The following is a 20,232-nucleotide window of genomic DNA, read 5'->3' as shown; positions in this document are numbered from 1 at the left end:
TTTTATTATTTGGGCTCCATCCAAAAAGCGATGATATGTCTGGTTTATGAATCTGGTCAGGCTCCACTCCACAGTGAGGTCTTATATAATTGAAGCAGCACATCCACGTCTGTGCCAGTCTGCATGTGAACGCACTGCAAATCTGCATAATAGCTGACTGGCTGTGCAGCAGGGCTAATCGCAGCGATCACAGCAAACACAGGAGATATTCAGTCAAGTCATGCTGTTGCTCTGAGATTCCCTCAAATGTCTCCTTTCTCCCAAAGGCTTTTATGTACCTGCAGTAACAAAAACTAGTGATATATTGAATTGGTATGTCAAAAAACTGCATTGGGCTTCTGAAATCCTTTTTCAATTTACTGTTCATGGCACAAAGGCTTTAGACATTTGCAGGCAAAATGCTTTATTTTGAAGGACACAATGGTCCACATCATGTCCGAACGGACAGCCACATTCAATGATGAATGAAGTTTACACACGCAACAGTCCACTGAGAGGCCAGAGCATCATAAATTAAAACTGGAGCCTTCTGGAGGCGTATGTGAGAGGCTAATAGCTGTAGCCTGCCCTGTGTGGTGTTATGCACACCATATATCAAAGGCTGCTTTTGGCAGTGGCTTTGCTCGAGCAAGGGTCTTGAGCGGAGAGCACGGCCGAGGGACACAACAAGCCCCAGCTGGTTTAGTATTCAGAGCTCGTCTTGGCTGGGAGCTCACAAGAACGGTCAACATTGTCCTTGTGATTACAGCTGCTGTCCCTTCTGAGGAGAATGACTTCAGGTGAAAGGAAGAGACGAGTGATGTCTGAATGATCATCATAAACCCAGGAGTGTCTACACTTTGGATGCTCCCTTACAGACTATTAAATGCACAGATTAGAAACAAACTGTCTATTGACCCTAACTGAGGTTAGTGTAAGGGACTGTGTTTGGTTAAGGCGATGTTCAGTGAACAACCAGAAAGACTAAACTTGCTTTTCAACAGACCATCGAAATGTTATTATATCGCATTCTACAGGGAATTCCAGAATATCATCACCACTAAAATTTCTAAGAAAATATTGTAGAAGTCAACAGAATTAGTTGGATTGGGGGTAGGCTGTGAGAGACTGTTGTGTGAAAAATTCAAGCAAATGCCTTACTCATTTCACCCAATCAGTGACAGAGCATTGGAACTGGAGTCCGAAGCAGCCATCATTCTGTCATAGCCTCTAAAATGTATATTTCATATGTTGTTCACGTGATGTGCACTTGATTTTTGTCCATGATAAAATGACACGTCTTGTTGCCTACATTTAATGTTCCTATTGATTTTTTTTTTTTTAATCATTACAACCAATGCTGATGTGGTAGTGTTTCCCAACCAGTCTACTATTGCTTAACAGTGGGCTAAATCTGCTTAATAATAAAATAGGCTCATAGGGACATTTTCTTATAATTCCAGACTGTAATTTTTACAAAATCAAAGAATGGATCTTTGATTAGGGGTTTGCACGGACGTCACGTTCTGGCCGGTAACCATGGTAACCCAGCACGCGCGGCCATATTGGCGATACTCCGTGAATGAAGTACAATTATGCACTTTGGATATCTTACATGATTGTAGATGTGTCTAAACAACAGAAAATGCGTCTAATGGCGGCCTTACATTGTACGATTTTGGTCTGTTTTCACAGTCGGCGACTAAATTTCCAAAGTCGGACAGAAATCATGGGAGTTGTAGATGCTACTGGAATCGCGCCGCTCTCCCGTCAACTAGATCGTTAAGTGTAAGGTGCCAATCTTAGCGGTTTTAAGTCAGTCGGAGTCGGTCCTTTTCTAGTTTTGCCGTTACGACAATATCAAACATGTTTGATATTATTGCAAGTCTTTCTAGTCGTGGCTCATGCAAATAGTGACGTGAACTATAAAAAACAGTGACCTCTCTCCAACAACAAACAGGAAGGGGCAAAGTAGGCGACAGCTGTAGCCTATATGATTATTTGTTATTCTTATAATATTTGTAATTTCTTATACATATTTAGTCGGCTCTTCCACGTGACGGAACAACTCTATATCGGTTAGGGATGTCACGCATGAAACAATGCTGCAGAAACACGAAAATACGACTTTAAGTTTAGTAGGCTATTATTTCAGTTCCTGTTTATCTATTGCACGATGGGTAATAATTTAAAGGAATCTAGTTGCAGCCTTGTAAATAGTGATCCTGCAAGATCCCTAGTCATTGCAAAATCATAGTCTGTGACTTAAAACTCTACTACTTGTTGTCTTTAGATGTGAGAGGGTCTGAGACTGTAGTCTTTCAAAAAGATTTTCCAAATCTTTGCAAATCTTTACAAAGTCTGTCAGTGTGAGGAGGGCTTAAGATGCAAAGGCATATAGGGCAGGACTTGGACCACAAGAAAATGCGCGATATTTCGAGAAATTACGGTTTATTGGCAGCGCAGATCCATTTGAGTTGGGTGAGGGAGACGAAGTACCAAGTTCAACCACAAGCGCCTCCTTCCTCTGATAACTTCTGACATTATTCTCCTTTCTTCCTGGTTTTTTAATAACTTTTGGAAGTCGATACCTACACCATATGTTTTTCTCAGTCGGACCTATTGGTACAACCTAAACGGCAATAATTAACCATTTTCCTTGACGATGTTTCGGATTTACTTCAGTGCCTAATGCTTAATAATGAGGCGAGTATCTCCAATATGGCGACGTCCAGATCTGATGACACGCCGTGCAAACCCCTAATTGAGTATCACTGTTAGGGAATATTTCCACTGGTACTATTTTTCTAAATGGTTTTGAGTAAATGTAACTGGGCCTGATGATTATCAGTCATATCAACATCATTTTTTCTTTAGTCTTTGTTATAGTCTAACTTATTTTTAGCTGTTTTATTTGAAAATATGCTAGATGTGTTTGTCTTTTCTTGTCCCGTCACAAAAGACAAGTGTATGGTGGCCTGTTCATCAACCAATAATTAACAAGGTCTGAAATGTTCGCAAATTTGTTGCATCAAATGATTTGGTTAAAGAAAACTATTATATTATTTATAATATGATAGGTAATATACTCCTCTCACAGCAGCAAATGACTCTGACTGATGCAGATTGTTCATTTGAGTTGTATAACCTTGTGGTCACTTTTTTTAAAGGTCAAAGTGACCATGTCCTTGGTTGTGTCATGCAGCTGAAGAGATAATACAAACGGACAAAACTCTGGAACGAAATCAGCTTATTTCTATCTATGTGGGAAAAGTGATTTAAGAGCATCTAGTACATGGCCCATAGGAATTAATACTACCTGCCATCATTAGAGTGACAGTCTACCATACACACAATCACAGTATAACACCTATTGCATTCTTGCATACAAACACACAAACACATGTATGCCCACACAAAAACACACATGCTCACACACACACAAACCCACCTGAATCCCATCCAGCACCATTCCTGCTGTGACCATGCCTAGACCAGCAAGCAGATAGGGGAAGAGCACCTGGACACCAATCCTGAAGGGGGTCTCCGAGTTGACCATGCTTCTGTCCACTCAAGATCCTCCTCCTTTCTTCTCTTCTATGGCAGTAACAGGACAGACATGTGGCCACTTCCAACAGCACAAACTGATTTAGGACCAGCTTCACTCAGCTGCCCTCCTTCACCAAGCATCCTGAAGAAACACTAATCACAGGTCCTAGGACAGGTGTTTAGGGCTCTGAAGACTACCTGCTTCAGTGTGGCAACACTGCAACATTGATGGCTCAAGGATGGCTCAAAACACTCTTTATCAGATAATCCACAGGCGGTTGCATCTACCTTTGACCATCATTTCTGAGCTCAAAGGTATGTAGAGTGGGGGTGGGTGACACACACACTTATTACACACCTGCATTTAGGCACTAAATACAGCCAAGAGACAACGGAGGCTAAATATTACCTCCGTAGGGTTTCTTATTTAAAGCAACACCAAAGAGATTTTTCTACCTTAAAATAATGTTTCCAAATAGTTTCAGTGGTTCATCAACTCATAACAGGGTGAACGGCACTTCTGCATTCGCTTTGCGGCCCTCTATCGGCTATAACCGCACCTATGTAAGTTTGCCAGATCGGGTAGCGGATCTGTAGTTCGATGGAATGACACATAAGAATCTACAAATGTGACTTGCATCTGATGTTGCAATACATCGTACTTTCATAAAATCATGCAACATATTCTACCTTGTCTGTGGACATTGTTATTTCCAAAGCCAGTGCTGGATAAACAAATAGTGCGTGCGACAGAGGAAAAGTTCTTTGGTGTTGCTTTAAGCATTCAGGGTCACAGATCTTCATAAGGTTTACGCTTTACTGAGATTACAAACAGAAAAACAGCCCCAACCTTTTCCAACAAGATTCTTATTTATGGCAATTGAGTCCAGCAACATCAGAAGTATCAATGCATGTTTTAAACACTGAAATTGTTGCAACTGTCCAAACCTTTTGAAAAACACAACTTTTGTAGTTTTCCCCCATCATGCCTGCTTTCACAGCCTAGCACGAGCCCTCTGTGGGCTTTGAGCGTTTTAGTCATGGTCTTTAGGAGAGCACTCTCTTGGGGGTTGGCAGAGGATTGATGATAAATTAGATGTACTTTGACTGATGAAACCGAGTCGACGCCTGAATAATAACCCTCAGTTGGGCCAGAGAGACACAGAAAAGGCACAATGAGAAAAGAAACGCTTAGTTGTATGTCCCCAGTGGAAGATTTGGCTTTTTAATGTTGGCAGTAATGTACAGAAATTGATCATAATCACAAAGCCCCCACAGCTTTTAGTAGAGAAAATAACGAGATCAGAAAACGCAAACAAAGCACTAGAATTGTGTTAAAATAGCGTTTATTCAAAAACACATTGAGGTCCAATTTTTCAGTTAGTGTGTAGATAGATGCTTGAAACTATGTATTAAATGTACTGATAACTGTGCCACCAACTACAACAATAAAATCAGTTTTCTGCTTTCATGAGAAATAAAACTGTTGGCTTTGTGTTCACATTTTGCCGCAGACTTTACAATAAAAAAGCACTGAAATACTGAAAATAAAGGCGCCATATTTATGTTATATGCAGTCTTATTTTTCATTCAGGCAATTTGATTGCATAGAAACATGTTTTTTTAGCAAAAACCATGGGCACTCAATAGGATATATCAATTTGATATAAGGTTTGGGATCTTTCCAAAGTATGAATCAGCCTGGTGACACTGGTGATTAGTCTCATGCTATGTAAGGAAATAGGGAGTTAGCTTCAATGACTAGGTTTCACAGTTGATTTCTTCAATGCCTCTGATTAAGCTATTGTTTGTCACAGTACACATGTCTTGTGTCTTCAGCGGGTCATTTTCACGGTAGAGACACCTGTGGTTGTTCCAGGTTGTTGTCTTCATAGGAGTGAGTGTCCCTGGGCTCTCTGTTCTCAGTACTCGATGGTTACTGTTTTAGTCTTTAGGTACTCGTTCAGAGCCTCTTGACCTGGCGAACACATTCAAACACAGGCAAAGCATTTCAGGATAGCAGGTGTCTTGTGTGATAACTGGATGTGTCAGTGACTTCTTGAACTCTCTTCAACTAGTCCCCTGATGTTGCACGCAGGGCTTAATGCAGTGAACATTTCTGTGCCTGAAACTCTCAGGACATCATATATATACTGTAGTTTAATTGCCTAGTTTCAAATCTTAAACGTACTGGCTCATTCAGGCAGTGCCTGAACACTTTAGGCCCTGTGCACGCTGTGCCCTTGAATAAGGCACTTCATCTGCATCATCTCAGCCTGCCCAGCTCTGAATGGCTCCCAGCTACGGCTGTGGGTTAAGCTGTGATGGACTAGTCCCATCCAGGGAAGTCTACAACTCTCAGTCGCTTAGCACCACACAAATCAGACACGAGCACCGGCCCTTTTAGCCTTCATGGCTAAACAACCGTAGACTATAGAACTCCAGAACTTAGTTATGTGGAAAAGTACGAGAAAATGTTTATACTGAAAAACAGAATGTGAGCCATGCGGTCAAAAGAGATTTGGGTGATGTTTTGGGCCTTACCCAGGTCCTTGCCGAATCCAGACTGCTTGAACCCACCAAAGGGTGCTGCCACGTCCGTCTTGTTGTAGGTGTTCACGAACACAGTGCCAGCCTGGAGCTTCTCGCTCACGTACAGGGCTTTGCTGACGTCCCGTGTGAACACTCCGGACGCCAGGCCGTACTCTGTGGCGTTCGCCCTCTGCAGCACGCCATCCACATCACTGACAGACAGGAAGGGGGTAGACAGGCAGGAACATCATTATCAGGCCTTCAATATGCATGATAAAGATGAGACAGGAAGGGGGTAGATAGGCAGGAACATCATAATCAGGCCTTCAATATGCATGATAAAGATGAGACAGGAAGGGGGTAGATAGGCAGGAACATCATTATCAGGCCTTCAATATGCATGATAAAGATGAGACAGGAAGGGGGTAGATAGGCAGGAACATCATTATCAGGCCTTCAATATGCTCTCCCAAATGTGCAGCTCATGTTCTCTACACATTTCTCATCACATTTGTATCGTGCCCTAGGGAAGGCACAAGCTGCTATGCACTAGCACGTCAGTAAAACAAGGACATTTGAACTCAAAAGGAAGCCTTGATTTGGAGTTTTCTCATCTCATCCTCTGATGGACCAACACATCTGTTCCCAAGGGAATTTTATTCTGGAGTAAATTGAATAACTCATGAGGCTGAACAAAAATAAAGGTACTCATCTGTCATCTACTGTATCACCATTTCTCTCTTTCTTTCTTTCTTTCTTTCTGTCTCTCTCTCTCTCTCTCTCTCTCTCTCTCCCTTCTCCCGTCATTGTGCTGCAGTGGATTAGATCAGGAGAGATTGCGGGACAGGTGCTCACCCATCCTTAAACTTGGAGATGATCATGATGGGCCCGAAGGACTCCTCCTTGGCGATGAACATGTGGTCCTCCACATCAGTGAACACTGTGGGCTCAAAGAAGAAGCCTGGCAGGAGAGAACAGGGGGACAACAGATAAGACCACTAGTTAGTGAGTGAGTGAGTCAGTCAGTCAGTCACTCGCTCTCACTCTCTCTCTCAGCGGCACACATTCCCTACTAATGAAGCTATTCTGCAGGCTGCAGTCTTTGATTTAATAAGGTGACTGTTCTGTACTGCAGTGGTGACAGTGTGTGTGAGTGTACAAGTGTATCTGTGTGTGTGTTTGTGTGTGTGTGTGTGTGTGTGTGTGTGTGTGTGTGTGTGTGTGTGTGTGTGTACGTCTCTGCAGCGTGATGTAATGCACCGGGTCCCCTGTGGTCAGGATGACTCACCTGGCCGGGCACACTGCTTGCCCCCGCACACCAGCCGGGCCCCATCCTTCACGCCGGCCTGGGCGTACTCCACCAGCTTGTCCAGGTGCGCTTTGTGGTTCTGGGGGCCGTGGTCAGTCGAGCGGTCCAGAGGGTCTCCGATCTTTATCTTCTTCACCTCCTCCAGCTACACAGAGAGAGCAGAATGGTGCTGTACTGTAGGAAATGATACAGGCACTTCCATACGATGTCGCCTAGTTGTTTGTTTCTGTACATTTAAGAATGATGTTCTATACATTTTCAGGAGATGTATGTGCGCTCCTGTGGGTGTGTGTGTGTGTGTGTGTGTGTGCGTGCATGTGTGCGTGTGATAGGCTGATGCTTTGGGCAAGGACAGCGATGCCCTCTGGTGGCCATTAACTATCAGTATCTTGAAATAATGCCCCAATGCTTTATAGCTATGGCTAAAACAATAACAAGTGTTAGGAAATATACCGCCACTTACACTATATAAATGAAGCATAAATACGCTTACAAACATATGAACACACTGCCATTTTACCAAGCGGTAGTTTGAAATGAAACTGAAAAATTACGAGCCTTTTAGCTCCCATACACACCACTCTCTGCACAAATGTGTCGTGGAGGGACTGCTCCACAAAGAGGCGGCCGGCCGCGATGCAGTTCTCTCCTTTGTTGAAGAACACTGAGCTCATGCCCTGAGATTGCACACACACAAGAACACCAATATAAAGAAAGTGGGACAGACATATACACACACATACACACACACACTCTCGCTCTCTCTTTCTCACACACACACACACACACACACACACACACACACACACACACACACACACACACACACACACACACACACACACACACACACACACCATAGCTGCTAGTGTATTTTTTGCAATGTGCACACGTTATTTTTATCAGTGTCTGCCCCTATTTCGGCGTTCTTCCAGACACTCATAGTGGGCTCTTTGTCTGGCTCTGCATTTGAAGCCCGAGAGAGAACCTCTCCCATTCAGCAGCAACGTGTGGGAGTAAACAAGGACAGAAATAACACACAGCATTTTAAGAGTCATGAAGGGTTATGGGTCAATACAAAACTTGTTTGGCTCGTGTGTGTGTGTGTGTGTGTGTGTGTGTGTGTGTGTGTAACACACTGACCATGCGCACAGCTTTGTCCAGATCACAGTCACTGAAGATGATGAGAGGAGACTTCCCCCCCAGCTCCAGGGACACCTTCTTCACATTACTGACTGCACAGCTACACATACACAAACACACACGCACACACACATACACTTCAGTATCAGTAAACGTCACATCAATAATCTTCAGCAACAATTAAGACAAGAGCCTATTTGGTAAGCTTCAGATAATCTGTCCTATCATTAGTCATCCAAACAGTTAATGTCCTACGATTTCACAGTGTCATCTTACTTTTAACAACTGTTGTCCTGACAGCTCTTCAAATTGTAGATGCCGTAACAGCTTATGGCATATGTTACTAAGCTGTCATAGCATCATCATAGCATTGACTATAGTGGCTTGACCCTGTTAAAACACTGACTGGTATAACTTCTTCTGACAGCATATGACATCAGCTATGACATGGTTATGTTAGTCTTATGAAGCTGGATTCAAGGAAAGCTTTACATGAACGTCTTAAAAAGTCAAACGTATGTGAGTTAAACTTCACTTACCTCTTCATGATATGTTTGCCGATCTCTGTGGATCCAGTGAATCCTAACTTACGAATGTCAGGATGGTCGGACATTCGCTGACCCACCAGAGCACCTGAGGAAGAGAAAAGGGTTTAATGTGTTTTATAACAGCCCTGAAGCAGACAGACTAGAGAGAAAGGCGGTCGGCATGTCTGTAGGTACCTGATCCTGGGAGGATGTTAACAACCCCCTTGGGGAAGCCGACTCTAGCTGTCAGTTCTGCAAACTTGAGGGCTGTTAATGGAGTGACCTTGAGAGCGACATAAAAAAAAATCGGTTTGTGAATCATCATGCATCTTGTAAAAATATTTAAATATATATTTAAATAAATATTTTTTACTGTTAAGGTTTATGTTGTCGAACTGCATTCTGCAGAAACGGCGTCTACATTCAACAGCTTCCAGCTGCTAGTAGTAATGGACATGGTGGAGCATTGCGGCCTGACCATCAGTCAGCCCAGGTTTGATTCACGAGTCGCAAGTCATACCATCAGTCAGCCCAGGTTTGATTCACGAGTCGCAAGTCATACCATCAGTCAGCCCAGGTTTGATTCACGAGTCACAAGTCATACCATCAGTCAGCCCAGGTTTAATTCATGAGTCGCGTCACCTCAAGTCAAGTCAGTGTCACCTTAAATTCATTTGAAGACTTACCTGTGCAGGTTTGAGAACAACAGTGTTGCCAGCCGCGAGGCAGGCTGCCGTTTTCCAGGCCAGCATCATCAGGGGGTAGTTCCAGGGGATTACGATGGCACACACACTAAGATATGCACACATGTGAGTCAGGGTGAACAAATCTACAAAATCCCATCAGATTAGTCTCACTATGCTGTGTGTGTCTTACCCGATGGGCTCTTTCTTGGTGAAAGTGAGGTTACGGTTTGGCCGAGCTTGGTTGATGGGGATGGTGGAACCCTGAGAAAGCAGGAGAAAGACATCTCATCGGCCTCTTAGTAAAGCAAGTGGCATGCTCCTCCATGCACATTTGCGTGCGTCATTGACGCGCGGTCCCAATTGTTGGGAAGACCACGAAACCCCCAAATTCTCATCGCGTACGGGAGACAGACACGGGAGCATGTCACTGCCTTAAAGCACCAACACGACTGACGTTAGTAATGTCTGACTTCTCCTTGAAGCTACAGTGTGCTGGGGCAAGTTAATTGAAACTCACTGAATACCAGTCCAAAATGTGAAAGACACTCCATATAAGTAGCATCTTGGTTTGTGCTTTCTGGACTACTATAGCAAGATGGGGACACAACATGTCGGACTCCTTGGAAAAGGACCCGCTCCCTATGTAGATAATAAAGGGCTAATTCTAAACAATGAAACCATAAGCATTCATTTCTACAGGCAATGATCAAATGAGGAAAACATAGTTGTGAATACTACCGGTATATTCCATTTCTGCTAATATATTGCATTACATACAACACACTAGCTTTAAACACATGCATCCAGAGATGTAGACACTAACCTGGATCTTGTCGCACCAGCCAGCGAAGTATCTGAAGGTCTGAATAGACATGCCCACGTGGGTTTTGAGGGCCAGGGTGTAGACGGCCCCAGAGTCGATGGACTCAATGGTGGCCAGCTCCTCCTGATGCTGCTCCATCAGGTCAGCTAGCCTGGGAGAGGGAGAGAGAGAGAGAGAGAGACAGAAAGAAAGAGAGACAGAAAGAAAGAGAGAAATGGTGATACAGCAGATGACAGATGAGTACCTTTATTTTTGTTCAGCCTCATGAGTTATTCATTGATTTACTCCAGAATAAAAATCCCTTGGGAACAGATGTGTTGGTCCATCACTCACTTGTACATGAGCTTGCCTCTGTCTCTGGGGTTCATCTTGCCCCACTCCCCCTCCTCGAAGGCCTCCTTGGCTGCCGCCACTGCCCTCTCCACATCTGATATCTGGGCCAGGGACACGTCACAGATGGCCTACAGACAGGGAGGGGGAGGAGTAAACAAGTCACAGTAAACAAACCTGGAGGGAGATTTTATTGGCCTCTACCGATCAGGGCATTACGGAGTATGACAGCTCAGGGATGAGAGAAAGAGGGAGAGATGTGAAAGAGAGAGGGATGAAGAGATGACAAAGAGGAAAAGAAAGAGATCAGATGCCAGTCTCGGCGTCTGAATGTAGCAGGACCTGTCCATCTGTGGGGTTGATGCTCTTGTAGGTCTTCCCACCCTCTGCATCAACAAACTCCCCATTGATGAAGAGCTGATGGGGTATCTTGATAGTCATGTTGTTCACAGTCTTTTCCACCTAGGCACACACACACACACACACACACACACACACACACACACGCATGCACGCACACACACGCACGCACACACGCCAATGCCACGCACCGCACCGACGCCAAGCGCGCCACACACACACGCGTGCATTTCACACACACGCCAAGCGCGACGCGACACACACGCGACTACACACGCACGCACACACACACACGTGCATGCACACACACGCGCACGCACACACACACACAGCGCAAAACAGCTACAATTAGTCCCTGAAGAAACACATCAAATGACCATCTCAATCTCCTGGGACCACCACTGTGATTAAAAAACTAAGATAAAGACGAGAAAACCTTGTTGGGAGAGTCTTACATAGTCCACGACCAGCTCCTCCTCGCCATCCTCTCCTCGCAGTTTCCTCACGCACATCTGGATGAACTCCTGGAAGGTAGTTGCCATGTAAACGTCCTCGTTCTGGAGCTGGAGGTCACTGGCCCTCAGCTTCACCTCCTCCACGAGCCTGCTCAGACCCAGGCAAACAGAGGCAGGTCACACACACACAAACACACACCTTGGTGGTAAACATAGCCCTACACATAACATAGGATATGTTCTAAGCTAAGATCTTGAAGAAGCAGCCCAAAGGCAACCATTTTAGTATTTATTCTGTTTTTCTTACAGTATAATAGATACTGTTAATACACTGCATATATCTATATTATTCTTACTACTATTATAATGTAGCAGTAACTGCTACTACATTGCACATATCTGTACATGTTGTTCATACAATGTTCATATTACATAGTCATATTTAATCTGCTGCTAAACCACTGCACTATATTTCTTGTCCTGTCTATGCACCACCTGTCTATACTTTGTATATCACATTGCACATGTTTTTTTTTTGCACTTCTGGTTAGACGCAAACTGCATTTCCTTGTCTTTGTACTTCTACTCTGCACAAGGACAATAAAGTTGAATCTAATCTAATCTAATTGATAAAGGCCACAATGGCTGAAATGCGTCGGCGCTTTTTAATCGATTAGCCAAGTCATATTAAAGACTCTCTTGAGAGCCACAAATTCTGGTAACACTACTCAAGTCAAGGAAATGTTGGTTACATTTATCAGCAGATTAGCAGGAAGCTCGTCTTATCTTCCGCCACATCACATCCTGTGGATAAAGCGCATACCTCACCACATCCATGGAGGCAGCTCCAGACTTGAAGAAGTCGGTGGAGTCATCAATCTGGTCCACATTAGAGAGGATGCTCTTCCACACCGCCTGCGCTCAGATTCAAAACACATTTCAGCCATTGTCCCCATAAATCGTCCTTATTGTATCTCTGAGGTCCATCTCCAGCAGAGAAGAAAACATGGCGCCAGTGTTGACACAAGCTCGTTGGGGATTTAGGCCTAAGCTTTGGTACAGAGCCAGTGAAGAGTAGGACACTATAAATTCTGTGCATGCTTACTATGTAGCTGAACTCAAGAGTTCAGCAAGGTCAAGGTAAAAGTGTGAGGTGTGTTTGCGTCTGTGTCTGTGTGTGTGTGTGTGTGTGTGTGTGTGTGTGTGTAAACACAGCCATTGTACGCATTGATTTTCCTTCAATAAGTACAGTATGCCAAGTTGGTTGACATGGCAGATTGAGTTTCGAGTTTGTCATTTCACCATAGCTGTTCCATGACAGAGGTGGGGCTGGGGGTGGGTTGTGGGAGTCTGCCTACCCTCATCTGCTCAGCGAAGGCCTTCTCCTCCTCATTCAGCTCCACGGCAGCACTGGAGCCTGCACTGAAGTACTGAGCCGCGTTGATCATCTTTCCATCCTCAAACTGGAGATTCTTCACAAGCAGCTGGAGACACAGACACACACACACACACACACACACACACACAGTGCATTTCATGGTTTAATTACAGTGACAACACTGTTATACAACAATAATCATATGTATTATAATAATTACATGAAGCTGAAGAATTACTGTTATCCCAGTGAGTGCAAGGCTAATATTCTGAGACAAAGTTGTGCAACATATATATTTAACAGTATTACAGGGCCTCTGGTTCCAAGAACTATCTTGGGGGGAATTCTGGGACGAATCCAATGAAACACACACAAGTGCACTCACAGAAAGAGGCAGAGAAAGAGAGGGGAGTGGGGGGGCTTGGGGCATTGCCAGAGAGGCAATGAGAATTTCTAATGAGCAATTACAACTCCCATCAATCAATTAGTCCTTCTTTCTCTGTTCTGTTCGCCCTTCTATGCTGTCCGTGGCTATGCCTCAAATTCACTTTGTCCACAGAACACATTTTTGGCATAGTTCCCTGTTTTGCTCTCACTCTCTCTCTCTCTCTCTCTCTCTCTCTCTCTCTCTATACCACCTTCCTTTCCTCTACTGATACCCCAGAAGGGGAGGTTGGAGGTTGGTTATGTAACACTAGACAAAGGACTTTCTTCAGCTGTAAGTTAGTCTAGGGCTGAAGTTCATGGTCACCTGCTGGTAAGCAGCTCTTTAGACTCACGTATAAATATGCTTTTACAGTCAAGTCCAGAGCACATGACTGAGCCCTGGTGTGTGTGTGTGTGTGTGTGTGTGTGTGTGTGTGTGTGTGTATGCATCAACATTCAAGCAGATGAGGATTATATGGCTGAAACTTTCCTGGCAAGGCAAACTCGGTAGTGTTTGGCAGTTGTGTTACGTGCACAACCTCACAGATGCATCTGTTCCTTCTGCTTGTCCTTACCGTCTTGCCATCATTGCCAAACAGGACGAGTCCAGCCTTGGTGACCATGCCAGGTTTGCTGGCCCCAGGTATCTCAAGGGGCTTTCCGTTAGCTGCGGTACCATTGTCCACCAGAGTTGATCCATAAAAAGTGACTTTCTGCAAAAAGTTTTGTCATATTGTTGACAAACACACTACTCAACCGTCATAAACAGCAGGTTTATATAATTGAATGGTTTATTTGGCAGCGAAACTGCACACACAAAATAAATGGTGGTCAAGCAGGCATCTGTATATCAAAATATGATACTGTAACTAATCACTACATACTTACATACATACATGAAATTTAGATTCATACCAGCTGTGTGTTAGTGTGCGTGTGTGTGTATGCGAAACATTTTCTGAATTCACCTGTCCATCAACCTCTGCCCAGGCTCCTGGGACTTTATCGTTGCCTCTGATCCAGTTATGGATGGCTTCAGCAGGTTGGTTCCAGTCAATCTGCACTCATAGCACAGAGAGACCGAAGGGGGGGCAAAAAGAGAGGTCATCCATTAACGACACATTTGTACGTGTGTCATCAGAGTTCTGCTGCACAGGGCCAAGGCCTGTGTTTGAAACATCCATTAGTTGACTACATAGCACACTATTTAGTGAATGCCTGCCATAAATAGTGAGTACGTTTTTAACACAAAGAAGGCCTTGTTTGCTGCGATAACCCACCTTTGAGTTGTCCTTCTTCTGAATGCACTCGTAGGTGGCCCCCTCCTCCGGCTGTTTGATTTTGGGAGCGGTACCCGCTGCGATCATTCTCACTGCGTCCACCTGTCACCACCAACAGCACAGGTCAGTCCTCATGTCTATCTACACTGACTCAAAGCTTCTGTTTGATTTTAGTGTGGTTTTCAGAAAACCAGAGATTTTGTACAAAAATACACTTTCACTCTGAAATGAGGAGGAAGCAACAAACCAGGCTTTATATATATCACATGTTACCATTAGTTGTTACAATCCATAATCCACATCTCATCATGAAACTATTCAATAGCCCTGTTACTTCTGACAGTGTTGCCTTATTGTCCTACTAAGTGTGCTTATGGTGAACTTATTGTCCTACTAAGTGTGCTTTTGGTGAACTTCGTTGGTGCCATGCTTCCTCACCGTTCCTTTGACACCCTCGGGGAACAGAAAGCGCTTGTAGATGGTGTTGACCGTGTCGTCAGGCTGCACATCGCACTCTCTCTGCAACAGGATTGGTCCAGTGTCCAGTCCATCATCTGCCCAGAACACAGTGAACCCGCCTTTCTTGTCGCCATGGATGAGGGTCCTGAATGAAAGCGTGAAGGTGAGACTTTAGTATGGTAATAATAATAAATAATAATATGTTTTATTTAAATAGCGCCTTTCTCAGACTCAAGGTCACTTTACAAAGTCAACACAAATTATGGATGGACTGTGGACGCCTCTGCCAAGTTAATATCTTCCTCTGACCAATGTTCACCTTTTCTATAAAGTATGTGGGTGGTGAGATGCAACTTCCACTTTCTTTGTGGGTCCAGTGCTGCTCAACTGGACCAAGGAAATCACTTGGAATGTCTGCTTGTGTTTCCTGTATTTTCCTTAGTCATTTCAGTGTCTCTGTTGTTTTACAACAGGCAGATAGCCCTTGAACAGAGTGATTGTTATGTCCAAAATATTTGTTTTCTATTAATTGTGAGCCCCTAATTATAATCAGAAACTATAATTTATATCAAAATTATTTTAGAAAATCATAACAAATATAAATCTCCACAATAATAACACTAATTGGGCAGACATGTTTAGGTGCCTCAGACAGAGAGTATGGACCTATCTAAGTTCCTGGGACGTTACAGACTGAATTTATGGACTATCTAGTTGACTGGGCAGTGCTGTATGTGTGGCGAGTCCAAGTGGCGACTGACCAGTTGATGGCGGAGGCTCCTCTGTGTCGTGGCAGCAGGGAGGGGTGGTAGATGATGGAACCGTGCGCGGGATGGTCGATCACCTCCATGGGAATGAACTGGGAGCAGAAGGGCAGCACGTTCAGCTCGGCGCCCACCGCCTTGTACTGGTTCAATACCTCGGGGATGGCCTGGCCCTTCAGGCGCCAGCGCGGGAACTTGAACACCGCCACGCCGTCCTTCTCGGCCTCGGCCGCTGTGGGGACACCGTGAGTGGAGCGGCACGGTCAGTGAGTGCCTGCTAGTTTGGAGCGCCGTCTCTCCTATGAGCAACATCTCGTTTTTTTTTTTTTTCTCTTGGTGAAACTCGGATGAGGACGTTTCAATCACACCCCGTTTTTATTTACACCTACGTGTCTCACTTCATTTTCTCTGACATTTCTGTTTATCTATGCCCACCATCAGCTGGAAGTAATTCACTGTTTGTAGCTCAATCTTTTTTTTTTCCTTTTTTTTCAGACAAATCAGTGAGCAAAAGGAAAAAATCAATTTCCTTCAGTATACCTTGGCCGACTCTGATAAACTGTCCCTCCACTGAGAAGGATAATAAATAAGCACTTGATATTCACATCACACACGGCTCTGCAGCTGGAGTGATGTTTTACAAACCATGCAGGAGGAAGCTACTACAGCAAGGTCCTGCCATCACACAAGAGTCCATGACAACTCATACTGAAACATCATTTTCTAAACTTTTTAGGCTGTATTCACATTTGGCTCCTTTCATTCATGTTATTCATTCATTCATGACTATTACGATAGAGCCGTTGCACAGGTCGCTCTGTCAACTTTGAATTGAGTTCAGACTCAAGCTATGTAAGCACCTGGCCAACCAGTGCATCCACTTCCAAACCAACCCCCTCTCTGTGTTTGTCATTTATGCAAGACGTAGCCATCGTTATCAGAGCTCATGCAACATAGTAGCAGTTCCAAGGACATGTTTTCATGCTCATCTCCACTGACTTTATGTACACATGTCTTTGAAAGGAAATTAGTTCATGAGTTTGTTTAAAAAAGTTAAAACTATTCACAGTCATAGGAAGTTTCAATCCAAGTGCTGCACAAATGGAGATTATCAGTAAGCAAAAATCCACAAAAACAAAAAAAGGCTTATACTGCATACATCACTCTGCTGCGCGTCAGGGAGTTCTTTGCCTCCACCTCATCCATTAATTCCGTATGACCGGACACCTCGACGGCTGCTATCCCTTATTGAAATGTAATGTAATGTAATTTAATGCACGCTCAAAAGCCATTATGTTTTTAAGAAGAAACAATAGCTATTTGTAAGGTACTAATGAGTGTTTCTGTTGTATAGATAGCTTTCAGTCCAGGCAATGAATGACCACACCACCACCTAACCTCCAACCAGCTTTCACTTTAACTTATTTGTTAACTTCAAGTCTGCTGGCCTGATACTTGCAGCAAATGGCAATGTTCCTATGGGAGGGGCTTACACATTGGTCAGCCTATTACAGTGACACCACCTTATGTGCTGCAAACAGGACTGTCAAGCCATTTACAGGTCAATGTCCTTTGGTCTGTTTCAAGGGGCAACACAGGTCAAAAAAGTGCCTGTCCCACTGACAATTGACCTATAAGAAATCTCAACTCAAGCAAAATGAACTCTTTTAGACATCTTGAGATAATATTGTCTACAGACTGTCATGCCTAAGTGCCATGGAAGTGTCCTGTTGAAGAACTTTAATATGAATTGCCATATCACCCATGAACATATACAGACCTGCTGAACCTGGATCAGGACAATACATGAGAAAATGTCTTTTCACCTTTACCAAAACCATGATTTTTTACTTTCTTCTGTAGAGTAACTCAAAAAACAACCTTGAATTTAGTCTGACATTTTTTAACAGCCATTCATTTGTTTGGTTATGCCTTACTGGAAAATAAAAGGTGATACAATAGTAATTGACATGGAGTGGAGACAGATATATTTGATTGACAGGTCATGTCACCAGAAGTGTGTGTGTGTGTGTGTGTGTGTGTGTGTGCTGGGGGGTGGCGGCTCACCTAATGGGTCAGCTTTTCCATCCTTGTCTGGTATTGTGAACACACCAACGACAGTGTGGCCTTCCTTCCTTAGTTCCTTGTAAACTTCCTGTCCAAACAGGCTCTGACCAATTACCGCGATCCTCATCTTGGACACTAGACCAATCATTTAAGGAGAAAAAGGAAAAGGAAATAAGCACAAGAAATAATGCTCTCACTGCTCTCATTATTGAAATCACAAAAATCATATGCATTTATAATACTTCATAACACATTCTGTTCTGCAAAAGTTACACTGACAAGTAACATCTTGTTTCGTTACATCATTAAATTGTCAAAAATTCTAGTTTCCAATACCATGGTGAGATTTCAAATATCCTGGTAAAGTTAATATGAATAATATTAGTTAATATCCACAGTATGTACTTTAAACCCAGAAATAACAAACAGGCCTACTGGCAATTCCACCATATGTAAACATTTTTAGTGAGTGCAATGCATATCTACCTGTCTAAAAAAAAGTTTGAATACAAAAAAGGCCTGTGTTGTGTTTACAGTCTATGGAAAATGGATGTGACACAACAGGAAAGAAGGACATGTGTAACTTGCTCAGTTTCGGGTAAAACATCCATAATCCTGACAAACAGGAAGAGTCTTCTAACTATGCAAAATAAAACCAGAGAGGGTTAAAGCGGAGCTAGTAATCAAGGGTCTTTAATATAAATTAAACTGGTAGGACAAGGTGCCCACAACACCTAGGCCTAAGTCTCGACCCATGGGGGACACACCTAGCCTCAGAGCCCACCTTTAGTCACGTCAGTAAACTGGTTTGGGTGAAAGTGTCATAGTTGAGATGTGATGTACTTTAATGGAAATGTATATTATTACAGTATTTATTTTCACATGCAGAGCACTACCTAAGAAGACGACGACACGCCACCAAAGATAACACAGCAGGTCATAAAGTATCTTTTACTCAGCCAATCAGAACTTCGCAAAGTATCATTCCCTTCAAGAGGACCAATCATATCAACTCATTACTCAAACGCTCCCTCAACTTTGAAAAGCTTCAGACAGCTATGATCGTACTATAAACTAGCGACACAATGGCTCATGGTAAGGTGGACCTCTGTTCGACCACAACATTATGTTCAATAAACTGTACCGATAAGATCATGCGTGGCTGCAAACGTCTTATCTCATAGCATAGCCTACGTTTGTGTCAGACTGCAGGCGAAATCGTTTTAACTTGCATGAACTTAGCATGTTTATCCTATAGTTCAATAACAAAGGCTTAGGCAACGTTAAACCGTTGTAGAAGAGAAAATCGACATTAACACAAACTTCACAACAATTCACAATGCAACGTGCAAAAACAATTGTGCTGTTGGAGACAGCAATTCTCTAGCACATGATTCGTGGTTATGCATAAGGTGACCTAACTGGTCAAAAAGAAAATCTTAACTCTTACCCGTGCAAGACACTTGACAGCCGCCTCCTCCGTGACTGCAGAGAGAGGTCAGATGGGCGCTGTCGGGTTATATTCCGGCTGGGTGTCGCGGATCGGACGCAACGCTTGCTGTTTCACAACTGAACCACTCTTTGGAAACGTGCAGGGGAGGGGCCAGAAAGTCAAGCCAAATACCTCGGACTGCATGTGCGTGGCTCTGGACTGAGCTCTGAGGGCAACGTCGTTGAAGCATGAGTTGTCTCTCTAGGCCTATTCGGTTCAGTTTCAGTTCAGGTACGCAGGTATCGTTTTTGAAATGTGTTGCCGACATCAAAATCAAAACGAACATATATTTAAAAAAGATAAAATGATAAAATAAAGATAAAATGTCTGTGTCAACAATTGATATGCTGTCTTTGCAATATTCTTAATGAAATGGTGTTTTGCAAACTTAGTCCAAAAGATTTAAGTATAAGTATATTGATCCCGTGAGGGAAATTTGGTCTCTGCATTTAACCCAATTGTGAATTAGTGAAACACAGCACACAGCGCACAGTGAGGTGAAGCACACACTAATCCCCTGCTACAATGGCGGCGCTCGGGGAGCAGTGAGGGGTTAGGTGCCTTGCTTAAGGGCACTTCAGCTGCGGCCCACTGGTCGGGGCTCGAACCGGCAACCCTCCGGTTACAAGCCCAGAGTGCTAACCAGTGGGCCACGGCTGCCCCCGTTTTGAAA

The 20,232-nt window shown here is 43.7% G+C and overlaps 2 protein-coding genes across 2 annotated transcripts in view; both read right to left on the bottom strand.

The window, feature by feature from the left end:
* Positions 1-3,753, bottom strand: part of LOC125301490 (solute carrier family 41 member 1-like) — a 26,720-nt gene extending 22,967 nt beyond the window's left edge. Inside the window, exon 1 of the mRNA XM_048253952.1 lies at positions 3,431-3,753. Within this exon, the coding sequence (XP_048109909.1) occupies positions 3,431-3,538 (108 nt within the window). The 5' untranslated portion in view covers positions 3,539-3,753. The remainder of the gene's footprint in view (positions 1-3,430) is intronic.
* A 1,104-nt stretch (positions 3,754-4,857) lies between these two features.
* Positions 4,858-19,773, bottom strand: LOC125301488 (cytosolic 10-formyltetrahydrofolate dehydrogenase-like). The gene is made up of 23 exons (XM_048253948.1): positions 19,518-19,773; positions 18,068-18,202; positions 15,998-16,232; positions 15,216-15,381; positions 14,778-14,879; positions 14,466-14,555; positions 14,073-14,210; positions 13,052-13,177; positions 12,517-12,608; positions 11,694-11,841; positions 11,221-11,340; positions 10,882-11,009; positions 10,549-10,699; positions 9,916-9,986; positions 9,726-9,831; positions 9,235-9,322; positions 9,052-9,145; positions 8,513-8,612; positions 7,948-8,046; positions 7,349-7,514; positions 6,916-7,021; positions 6,073-6,272; positions 4,858-5,506 (listed from the first exon to the last, which is right to left on the bottom strand). Exons 2-23 carry the CDS (start codon positions 18,192-18,194, stop codon positions 5,451-5,453), a joined length of 2,709 nt encoding a protein of 902 aa, XP_048109905.1. The 5' UTR covers positions 18,195-18,202; positions 19,518-19,773; the 3' UTR covers positions 4,858-5,450.
* Between the last annotated feature and the right edge of the window lie 459 nt (positions 19,774-20,232).

Source organism: Alosa alosa, chromosome 10, assembly GCF_017589495.1.
Source record: "Alosa alosa isolate M-15738 ecotype Scorff River chromosome 10, AALO_Geno_1.1, whole genome shotgun sequence".
NCBI lineage: Eukaryota > Metazoa > Chordata > Actinopteri > Clupeiformes > Clupeidae > Alosa > Alosa alosa.
The sequence above is the reverse complement of the archived record's forward strand: the minus strand, read 5'-3'. Positions and strand labels throughout refer to the sequence as shown.

What these genes read in the sequence shown, in the direction of transcription:
- LOC125301488 (XM_048253948.1), bottom strand. Translation starts at nt 18,194, where the DNA reads ATGAGGATCGCGGTAATTGGTCAGAGCCTGTTTGGACAGGAAGTTTAC. An exon ending in GGCAAACATATCATGAAGAG is followed by an intron (nt 8,613 to 9,051) that starts GTAAGTGAAGTT and finishes GTGTATGTGTAG; the next exon opens with CTGTGCAGTCAGTAATGTGA. An exon ending in TGGATTCGGCAAGGACCTGG is followed by an intron (nt 5,507 to 6,072) that starts GTAAGGCCCAAA and finishes TGTGTTCGCCAG; the next exon opens with GTCAAGAGGCTCTGAACGAG.